Consider the following 11,116-nt stretch of genomic DNA (forward strand, 5'->3'; position numbering starts at 1 on the left):
TCAATAATATCAGTAAATGTAAGGAGTCAACTGGGAGAAAGCAGTGAGGTGTTGCACCCGATTCATTTTATCACTCCACAGAATCAGGTGGAGAAAACAATCTAGTGGTAACTGTGAGCAGGATGTGAACATTTTTCATAGGAATCCAATATTTTACACATGATAGTGAGAGGTGAAGCTGCCACTTATTTTGACACCAAAAAAAAAGTATGTGCCTCCTATTATTGAATGAATCAGCCGATGAAAAGCAAGTTCACCAAAGGTACAATGAGAGCTTGTTAAAGGTGTGCTGTGCTATACAAAAACTGCCCAAGGTGGATGGAGGTGAGGACTCTTGTGGCTCAGCGGACAAAAAAAAAAAAAAAAAAAAAACGTGGAATAAGAAGCAAAATCTATCAGTGAGTCAGGAGGACAACGAGAACCATGTGCACTCGGCCATCAAACGACATGCCACTTGGTTTTTGTTTTTTTTTTTGTCAGCTGAGGCTAAGGGGTTGCCACCACGCAATTTAGCGTGGTGCACCTTTAAAGCTGAGATGTGTAACTTACCGCACTTTGTCAGCGAACCGCAGCCAAGATGCATCTCATGTCTGGCAAAGTGAAAATGGCATTAAACAGCAAGATAATGCAAATAACCTGTTTTATATTGCAACAACCATGTGCGACTCAGCAAACTGATCGATACTTTGGACATTTTTCAATAATTGAGTATGAAGAGAGTCCCCAGCCATGGAAAATGTACCATTTTAGAAATGTGCCATACTCCACTGTACACATGGATATCAGAAGAATATTTTATAATAAAAGCATTATTAATGACAACAAATGATCTTAGAATATTTCAGATGTCTATAATCTCCTATTAATATGAGCATGAGCTTCAGCAGAATATGCTGTATTTCATGAATCCCTCTTGTTGAAAGACTACAGCGCAATCAGTACACAGTGAAAACGGCCTACAGAGTAATGCACGAACGCTATGGTGAGGTCAGACTCGCAGCCGGCCCGCTTCTCTCTTCTCTTCAAAGCGCAAAGAGAGAGAGAGAGAGAGAGAGGGAACGCGTGAAATGGGGTGAAAGAGTGAGGATGACTATCTGTGTCAGCACGAGCCCGATCATTATCATCAACGTCCAAATAGTTGTTTGATAAATAATTCACTTTGCTTGCTTCCTTTCATCAAGACATGCCACGAACCCCCTATTCACACTCGCACGCATTCTCTCGGTGCTTGGCAACAAACAAGTTGAATCATTTGGAATCAACTTCAAACGCGCTGTAAAAGCGAACACATAACAAATCATTAATGAAAGAGTTTCATATTTATCAAGGGTGGAACAGGTGACGGACCCGGCGCTCCACTGTACTCGAGCTGTAAATTGCCTCTCTGCGGGCGCGTTACCGGCACGCAAGGCGGCAACCGGCGGGTCAAAGGCAAATTGAAGGCCTGTGGTGGAGGAATTGAATTGTCGATGTCAATTTCATGGCGCGATTTGAAGAGAGGAGTGAGAGCTGCCGGGGGTGTGGCGCAGCAGGAATGAGAAGCGACTGGGGGCCAACGGAGGTGTGCAGGAGGGGGACGCCTATTAGGGACGTAACAGAGGACTCCTAAATTGGTTTCCATTACTTTTTGAGCAGTTTCGGTCGCCACACATCATCATTTCTTACAGCAGCCAAAAAAGTCCAGGAAGGAATTTATATGGGACGGAGATAGAAAGTATTTAAGAGGAGTCTGTTACTCAATTGTTCCTGCTATCATTTCCCTGTCGTTCATGTTGGGGTTAGATAACTTTTCCCCGAGAGGGAATCAAAACTTTGGAAACAAATTAAAAGAGTTGGAGCTGTGGTGATGAGATACATAATATTTTACACTGGATTAGAGCCTAATCCACGTTAATCCTCTGAGAGAGGTATATGGCTAAGTGGCAGTTAGTATCCTGCTAAAACATGCAAATTACAACAGCACTCCTCTGTTTTTCCACTTAGCCCATTTCTCCTCTTTCACTCCCATGTAACTGCAGCTATTAAATCGTTATTGTTTCATTATGTGACAAAAAAAAGGTGAAATCGTATATCCGCAATTGCAAGCAGCCGAACCTTGTAAACAATGCCGAAAACACAAAAGCAAAGTGGTGTTACTTTCATATTCCCTGCGATTTCCATTTTATTGGTGCATCATATGCTAATATCTGAGCGGGCGAGCTGTGATTTATCCTCATATGAGGCTGTTATTTTCATGAACATGAATAATTACAGAGCATAAAAACCCTGGTTTCATTTGAAATGTCAAAATACATTTCTCTGGGCTTTATTAAGACTTAATGAAATAATCATGCCAGTTAATGGATTTATTACTGTGGTGCGTTACCTTGAAGGGATTGGGTGGCATGGGTATTAGATTCGTATCTCTCTCTCTTTTTTTTTTTTTTTTCTCACAGTGCTTTTAGAAATGAGACCTAAACTCAATTAATTCAAAACCATCTGGGGATATGTGAAGTGTATTACAATTTTCTGCCTACTCTTAATCATTTTGTCATTATCACTATTAATGTTAATATTCACTCGTTTCCCCTCTCTCTCTCTCTCTCTATCTCTCTCTCTCTCTCTAATTTCTCTGTCATACAGGTCTGTCTTTCTTAGAGAGGGAGTACTTCCTCATCGGTGTCGTCAAGGGATACGGTTGTCAGGGGCCATGTGTAGTTGCTGGGGCGACAGTCTCCAAAATCCTTTGACGTGGAACACCTAAAATGGGGAACAGACTCTCTGCCATGCTGCAAGCTCAGCTCTAATCACCGTGGAGACGCCCTTTCATTGACCTTTCTCTCGACTTACTCCGGCCCGCTCGCCCCTTACCTGCAGCCCATCCTGATTTGAAACTGCTGCTCACTGCCTCCCTCCCCGCAGCTCCTTTCTTCTCCTCTCCTCCGCTGAGGCAGCCACAGACAATCCTAATCCAAACCATGGCCAGCAGACTCCGTGTCCCCTCCCTCTCGCCCTCCCCCCTGCTCTTCCTCTTGCTCCCCGCACTGTTGCTCCTCCGCTTGCCCGGCATGGCGAAGGGGGATTGCTGGCTGATAGAGGGGGATAAAGGCTACGTTTGGCTGGCTATCTGCAGTCAGAACCAGCCTCCATACGAGACCATTCCCCAGCACATCAACAACACGGTCAGTATAAAAGCATCTAGCAGTGCGACATTTTCCCGGCCAGAGGCGCCTCTATTAAATTGCATACATCGATGCGCTTGAAGCTAAAGTGCAAATTTGTTCTCAACCATTACAGCATGCATGCCTTTTGTTCACACACATGCATATAGTCGTATATCACAGTTGTAATGGTAATGATGACGATGTGTTTTTATGGTGGTGATGATAATTATGATGATGATTGTGATGGCGATGGTGGTGTTTCTCGAAGGAAAAATCCAGGATTTGTGCTCGGTATGCTCATGTGCACGCTTATACAAAGGTCACAGAAGTCAGGTTTGTTTTTTAGAAACAGCAAAGTTCACCTTGGTGGCCGGCTAGGCGAGCGTGTTGACGTTAACAAGCTCAGTATGACAGCAGAAGTGTGCTTCCGAGTGTGGAAAGACTGCTGCAAGCTCCTTGTCTCCGGAAAGCTCTTTCATTTTTTTAGTGCTTACCACATGATGAATGCTGTCCCAATACTGATCTGGTATCACAAAGTGACTTTTCTGTGCAGTGTTTCTGAGTTGTAGGTGGAGGATGAGTAATCTACATGTAGAGTCTGACTATTTTCTTTTTAGATGTCCAGTTGCCAACTCCGTTTTCATCTCTGTCCTCAGCCACCTTAATCATTGTTTTCCAGCCCTTATGTATTCTGTGCCTTTTTGCCTTTTTTGTCTGTTTCACTGAGACAGCCGAGCGGGAGTAAACAAAGTCATAACTATGGCTGTTACCTGAAAGCTGTCCATCCTCCTCTCTGTTTTAGGTCCATGACCTGAGGCTGAATGAGAACAAACTGAAAGCGGTGCTCTTCACTTCTATGTACCGCTTCACAAACCTGACTGACCTCAATCTCACCAAGAATGAGATCAGCTACATTGAGGACGGAGCCTTTGCAGGACAAGCCAACCTACAGGTCTGCAAGCCAGGAGCACATCTCTGGTTTCCCACTGATTATATTCATCTTATATCCCCATTTTGCTCCAATAGTTATTTTATTATAGCCTTTTACATATAGCGGCAAAAGATAATGATTTTAATAGAACCAATAACGGAGGAGGAAAAGAACTTAATGAAATAACAAACATAAAAAAAAAAACTTCTTATAGCAATACAGTCTCTATATTACTTTCCAACTCTTTCATCGTATCCTGTTCCATGCTGCCTACATTATATTGGCTTAATTACTGATATGAGCTGTGAGGAAGTTGTGCTGTGTGTGAATGCGTTGTGAAACTTCACTTTACTGGTAAGTGTTGTTTTTATAAAACAAATCTCATCGAGGCCACTCATGCCGTTGTGTTATGTTTGTCATGTTGGTTATTTGTCCTATTGGTGCTATTCTCACTTCAGTTTGCTTGGATTCATTACAGAACACTACAGAACAAATAGTAAAAAAGTTGAAACAAGTATTGCTGTGAATGTATTATGTATTATCTCCAATTCAAATGCAACAGTTCTCAGAACCTGCTCAGAAATAGCTGCTAAAATATTCCCAGCCGGCACAGTTTTTGACTGATGTGTGTGTAGTCCCTGTAAATCCCTTTCAGGGCAACCGTGCGAAAAAGTGCATTGGCTTGTTACAGCCTATTTTAACAGCACCCACCATGGTTCAGGTTATATTGTGTTGTGCTTTGTCTTGTTAAGTTCTATCAAATAAGCTTAAAGGCTGCTGTTGCTGATTCCCAGGTTCTGCAGCTGGGCTACAACAAGCTGACCAACCTGACAGAGGGCATGCTGAGGGGCCTGGGTCGCATGCAGTGCCTCTTCCTCCAGCACAACCTCATTGAGGTCATTGCCACCAACGCCTTCTGGGAGTGCCCGAGCCTCAGCAGCCTGGACCTATCTTCCAACAAGTTGGCCCGCCTCGACCCGTCCACCTTCACAGTGCTCAACAGGCTGATGGTGTGTGAACTTGCGGGGAACCCTTTCCACTGTGGCTGTGAGTTGTACAGCTTCCTCACCTGGCTGGAGGCATTTAACAACGTCACCCACACCTATGACCGCCTCCAGTGTGAGACCCCGCGGGAGATGACAGGTTATCCACTCCTGAGCCCAGTGCCCGGGCATGGAAGAAATGCCCGTTCCATTCTTTCCTCCATCTGTCGGTATGGTATGATTATTCCTGGGATACCTTCCCTACGGCCAGATTTAGATGGTTCAGGAATGGGCTTAGATAACCCAGACCAAGGCCTCTATCACCAGCCCACCATGTCGTCCACTGCTGACCCAACTTATAGCCATCAAATATCCATCAAGCTTCAAGCCGTCTCTCTCTACACGGCTTCTCTATTGGTGCAGATCCCACGGCCGTACAGTAAGATGTACATCCTGTCCCAGTACAACCATACCTTTGTTGCCGACATCATGCCGCTGAAGAACAAGAAGGAGATAATCACTCTGGACAAGCTGAAACCACACACCAACTACACCTTTTGCGTGGCCTCCACAAGCAAATCCCAGCGCTACAACCACACTTGTCTGTTCTTTGCGACACGGGCAATGGGGCTGGATGGCCAGATAACCAATCCGTCCACCACCACCCACTACATCATGACAATTCTGGGCTGTCTGTTTGGCATGGTCATCGTGCTTGGATGTGTCTACTACTGTCTCCGAAGGCGACGGATCCAGGAGGAGAAGGAGAAGGCAATAAGTGTGAAGAAAACCATCCTAGAAATGAGGTACCAGACAATTTTTTTTTTATCAGCAATTTGATTGTTAATGTTCCTCTGAACTCTATTCACCAGACATTTTTTCATAAACATAAATTGTTTTGCAAGTAGTGCACAAGTCATTGACTGTATTGGGGGTATTTTACCTTAATACATCTAAAATTTATTGTCTGTACCTTGAGTAGAATTGATTTCCTGGGAAAGATTTATGCCACAGGCTTCAGTTCATTAATTGTTTGGCTGTATTGCTTTGTTCTGATTTGAATTCCTAAAATGCCTCATTTATTCTTCTCACTACATAAAAGAACTTCCTAACTTGAAAACTGTTTTTTTCCCAAACAATACTCTTTATTGAGGCTTTGGGCAATGTTATTTTGCATGTATATAATTTCAATGAGCTTTAATTAACACAACAAGGATTCTGCGTCATCCAGTGGCATTACTCAGAGGACATATTCAAACTCATTAACTTTAAATGAGAACCAAACAAATACATGCAAATATCCTGTTTACATTTTTTTTTGATATGTATTAAGGTGATGCAGATAATATAATAGACAAGATTTTATAATCACCCCCTTTATTTGTTAGTTTGGAAGTAAACTTTGAAGTGAATCTCCACCATTCTCTAGGTATGGCCCGGAGGCCGCAGCAGCAGTGGCTAATGACCCAGGTGCTATGCAGCGTCTCCAGGAGCAGGCCCATCACCAGCACCACCACTCTGGGGGAGCAGGGAGCAAGCTGCCACCCTCTGCCTCCTCCAGCACTGGCATGCTCCATGGCTCAGCCAACACCAGCTCCTCTCGCCTCTCCACATTGCCCCAGGTGGAGAAAATGGCTACTGCGTTCTCTGAGGCCATGGGTACCAAGGGCAACTACATGGATGTGAGGACGGGGGGAGCAGCAGGGGAGGGCAGAGAGGGAGGGGTGGTGGCAGGAGGTGCAGGAGGAGCAGGGGAGGTGGTGGTGGATATGCGAGGTGGGGCTGAGAATGGTACAGAGGCTGGGGAGGATTCGGACGATGATGGTCGTGGCTCAGCATCAGAGATCTCCACCATCGCCAAAGAGGTGGACAAGGTCAACCAGATCATCAACAACTGCATCGATGCACTGAAGCTGGATGCGTCAGTCATTGTGACCACCACAGACAACGCCAACCCTGTGTCCTCTGCCCAGCCTCCAGCCTGCATCACTTCCCTCCCCCGCAACCTCCTACCCCTCTCTCCAGGCCACCCAGGGGACCAAATCATGGCCTCCTCCCCTAAGATGCACTCAAAGCCCCACCCTCAGCCTCACCCCCATCCTCAGGCTCATCCTCAACCTCATCCCCAACCTCACCCCCAGCCTCACCCTCAGCCTCATCCCCAGCTCCACCAGCAGCCTCATCCCCCCTCTATGGCGCCAGTTCCCCTGGTAATGCCCCTGTCTGAGCGGCCGGGCATCAGCGGTGGGGGTTTCCTCTCCCCGCCTTACCGAGACCCACCGCCAGCCAATGCAGTGCGGCCCCTCCAGAGGCAGTTGAGTGCCGACACAGCCGTAGCAGTGAAGAACCGTTGTGGCACCCCTTCCTCAGGGGGGTCTGTCAAAAATGCCAGGGTGTTCAGTATGGATATCCCTGAGCAGCGCAGCCCCGACCCCTGTAAGTACCCCCAGGAGAAAAGCAGTCCCGTGGGTTGTGGTGGAGGGGGTGGAAGTGGAGGAGGCAGTGGTGGGGTAGGGGGCTGCAGTGGGAATGGGATGGGGAATATCAACGGTGGTGGAGTGAGCGTGAATGGGGGCGGAATGGGATGTAGTAACGGGGGTGGAGGTGGAGGGGGCCCAACAGGCTCCGGGCAGCAGCACCACCTGGAGGTTCAGCCAGACTACCACAGTTCCGAGCACCGCCACTCCTTCCCAGCGCTTTACTATGAGGGCGCCAACAACTCACCTTCACCAGCCCAAAAGGCTTCATTCCTCAAGCCGCTGGGGCGCACCAAGCGGGACGCCACGGCCACTTACTCCCAACTCTCGCCTTCTCGACACCACAACTACAACTCGGGCTACTCTTCCAGTCCAGAGTATTCGTCAGAGAGCACACTGAGGATCTGGGAGCGATTCCGGCCTTACAAGAAGAGCCCCCGCGAGGAAGCCTCCTACATAGCAGCGGGCCACGCCCTGCGCAAGAAGGTGCAGTTTGCGAAAGATGAGGACCTCCATGATATTTTGGACTACTGGAAGGGGGTGTCTGCCCAACAGAAGCTGTAAGCTGAGAAAACAGCATGGAGGAAGGTGTTATGGGGATGATGAGGTTGGATGCAACAGCAGACTCAGAAAGGGGATAGTAGTTTTTTATGTAGCAACCCAGATGATATTATGGATTCCTCTGAGGTCTCAAATGACATGGATTGCTCCTTACTGGATCCAGAGTTAAAGAGGTGTTCTGTGGTGTTCTGTTGCTGTTTTTGGAAGGAATTTAATGATGATTCTGTGATATTTTTAGAGTTGTCCTGGAGATTAACTGCTCTCACCACAATACTAAGGAGTGACGGGCAAAAATCAAACCAGACTTCACCAGAATGCCTCATGCTGGGCACTTTGGTCCTCGCAGGCTTCCATAGGCCAGCTGAGTTCCCTTTGATGAGCGTAGGAAAGGTGGTGACAAGCAGGTGTCTTCTACCTCATTACTGCCACACTGTAGCTCAGCTATCTCACCAGGAGCAGCCCCATTCACGACTTAAGCCCTGTCCCTCTCTTCTCTAATCCCATCAAACCTCCATTCACAAAACAATCATTCCAGTGCACCGCCAGCACCTGCTCTCCTATAGAAAGGAGATAATGAGGGAGTGGGATGAGGAATTAGGCACGTTTGTTTTAGAATAGCCTGAATCATCCTCTTCGGGGGAGGACATTAAGCGATACTTATCAAGCTAATTGTTCTTCCTGGTAATTAGCTGGTATAAGAGTAGGTCAGGGAGGCTTTGTGTAGAGCATTCTTATCGATTGGAAAGACCAAGTAACACATGTTTAATGGCAAATGGGCATGTATGTACAGTTGGCACATGCTGGAATGATTGATTGTGTAAGTGGGTGGTGTAGAGGGAGGGGGTAAGTCCTCTATCATGTTCAGTGTCCTCCCAGGTAGCTAAGTGAATAGCTTAGTAACAATGCTTTGCATATAGATAACAGCCCAGTTGGGTAACTGTGTGTATCTGCATGTGTATGCATAGGTGCATGCATACACGTGTGATTACGGGAACTATCCTGCCTGCCTATCCAGATAGTGTGAAGTAAGCCACTTCCAGACCCACAAGCATTTTTGTCTCCTAGCCAATTTCTTATTTACAGGTGTAGCATATTTCTTTTGATAAGCAGAGCTACGAGGTAGGAAATTTACATTTCAATAGTGCGAGTCATGCAGAAATTACTTTGGGGTAGGCTATGTGGGTTGGCAAGACAGGTGTTGGCTCCCATATTAAAGAAGCCAGTAATCACATTGGGGAAGGGAGACGGGTTGAGGGGAAGGTTAGAGGTTTGCTGTAGCTGCATCTCGTTTTGTGCACGCGGGTGTTCGGGAGACGAGATAGAGTTCAGGGATGTTCATGTATTTTCAGCTGGAGATGGATAAGCCCAAGGCAAGGCTGCATAGAAACTTAAACTCTGTCAAGCGGTCACTGCACTACACAGTGAGATAAAATGGATTCTAACAGCAGAGCAAAGGCCCGAGGGATGTTCTCTGCCTCAAACCGGATGACTTCACACTCAGTGTATATGGCTCTGCTCTGCTCTGGGGGGAGCCTGCTACTGACCAAAGTGCCCTAACAGGCATTTAGAGAGGTATGATTTCACCAGTATGTATAATAACTATGATATTTGGCTCTCCTCTCCAATATGATAAATAGAGATTAAGGTACTTCCGAGGAGCAAAGGAGAAACTGACTGATTTGGGAAATGATTCCGTTTTTTTTTTTTAACAATATTTTATTTAATATGCTTTTAAGTTTGAATATGTAGATGTTGAAATGAAATGGAGCAAGGCTTGGTGCTATTATGGACCCATTAGGACACTGACATGATAAAGATGTTTTTCCCACCTTCATCGTACATGCAGGGAGCATTCTGATACACCAGAGGCCTAATTGGTGACATTCTTCACTGTACAAATTAGCATATGGTTTGGATCTTCACAATGCAAGTACTTGTCATCCATATCAATTATCCTCACACTCTCTCCCTCCATCTACCTTTGAGCTGTCAAGAGATTCATTTCAGATGGCTTTCTCTGTCTTTCTATTTCCCTCTCATCCATCCGCCGACTCTCTCCATCTTCACCGCTGGCATCCTCATCTTTCTCTTCCTCTGCCTTGACCCATCTTGATTTAGGAGATATAAATTATATTTAAAATATCTAATTAATTCATTCCTCTCTGTTTTTTTTTCCCACCACCCACCACCTCTGTCCAACTTAATGGGGTAAATTAATGAGTAATTTGTGGAGGTTGGTGTCGTACCATCGTCCGAGGTCAAGGGAGCATGCTGATATTATTAACTCTGCCAGACTGGGAGCTTGATTGAAATTAATGATGGCTGCCTTGGTGCCTCGATTCCTCTCTTTCTGTCCCTCCCCCTCTTTCTCATCAGATGCTTAGCCTCATTTCACCTCTGCCCATTACCCCTAACTCTTGTTGACAGCGATGGTTTGTAGAGAAACAGTCTGAATAACCAAGGTCAGTTCTGAATGCTTTGCCGTGGCTGTTCGGGTTGAGACCAGGCCAAGGTGAGCTGGTCGGAGATCTGACCATCTGGGTGTTATTCTTACCTCTTGAGTCTGATTGGTCAGGAAGGACCGGGCCCTGAGTCTCTGTAGCCGGGGGGGGAATTCAGTCCCATCTAATTTTCCACAGGGTTAACTCTGATATCATCATTTTGACAGTGCTAGAATCCACCTGCTGTTTGAGGTGTGAGTTTGATGGTGAAAGTGAGGGTGGAGGATGGCATTTACTCTTTGACCTATAAAGATGTCCATCCTTACAATGGGCTCTTTTCAAAAGGTCACTTGGTAAGAGATAAATCTGCCCTGAAGTAGCGCATAGAAGACGATTAGCTGTGGTTGCATAAGAAAGACATCCTGCTTCTCAGCTATTCATTATACTTTGCACCCACCATCAGCCCTACTAGACTGCATCAGTAAAGCACTTCAATATAAGTAGGGCTAGAATGAAACACTGTTAATTTTTACTCTATCTATTCTTTTGAAGGGCCTCTTGCCAGTGACATGGTGAGGCT

General features: G+C 46.1%; 1 protein-coding gene across 1 annotated transcript; it reads left to right on the forward strand.

The window, feature by feature from the left end:
• The first annotated feature begins 2,957 nt into the window (after positions 1-2,957).
• Positions 2,958-8,098, forward strand: LOC115364917 (protein phosphatase 1 regulatory subunit 29-like). The gene is made up of 4 exons (XM_030059591.1): positions 2,958-3,161; positions 3,946-4,095; positions 4,869-5,863; positions 6,487-8,098. The coding sequence occupies exons 1-4, from the start codon at positions 2,958-2,960 to the stop codon at positions 8,096-8,098; spliced, it is 2,961 nt and encodes a 986-aa protein (XP_029915451.1).
• Positions 8,099-11,116: the final 3,018 nt, after the last annotated feature.

The sequence above is a fragment of the Myripristis murdjan genome, chromosome 1 (assembly GCF_902150065.1).
Source record: "Myripristis murdjan chromosome 1, fMyrMur1.1, whole genome shotgun sequence".
NCBI lineage: Eukaryota > Metazoa > Chordata > Actinopteri > Holocentriformes > Holocentridae > Myripristis > Myripristis murdjan.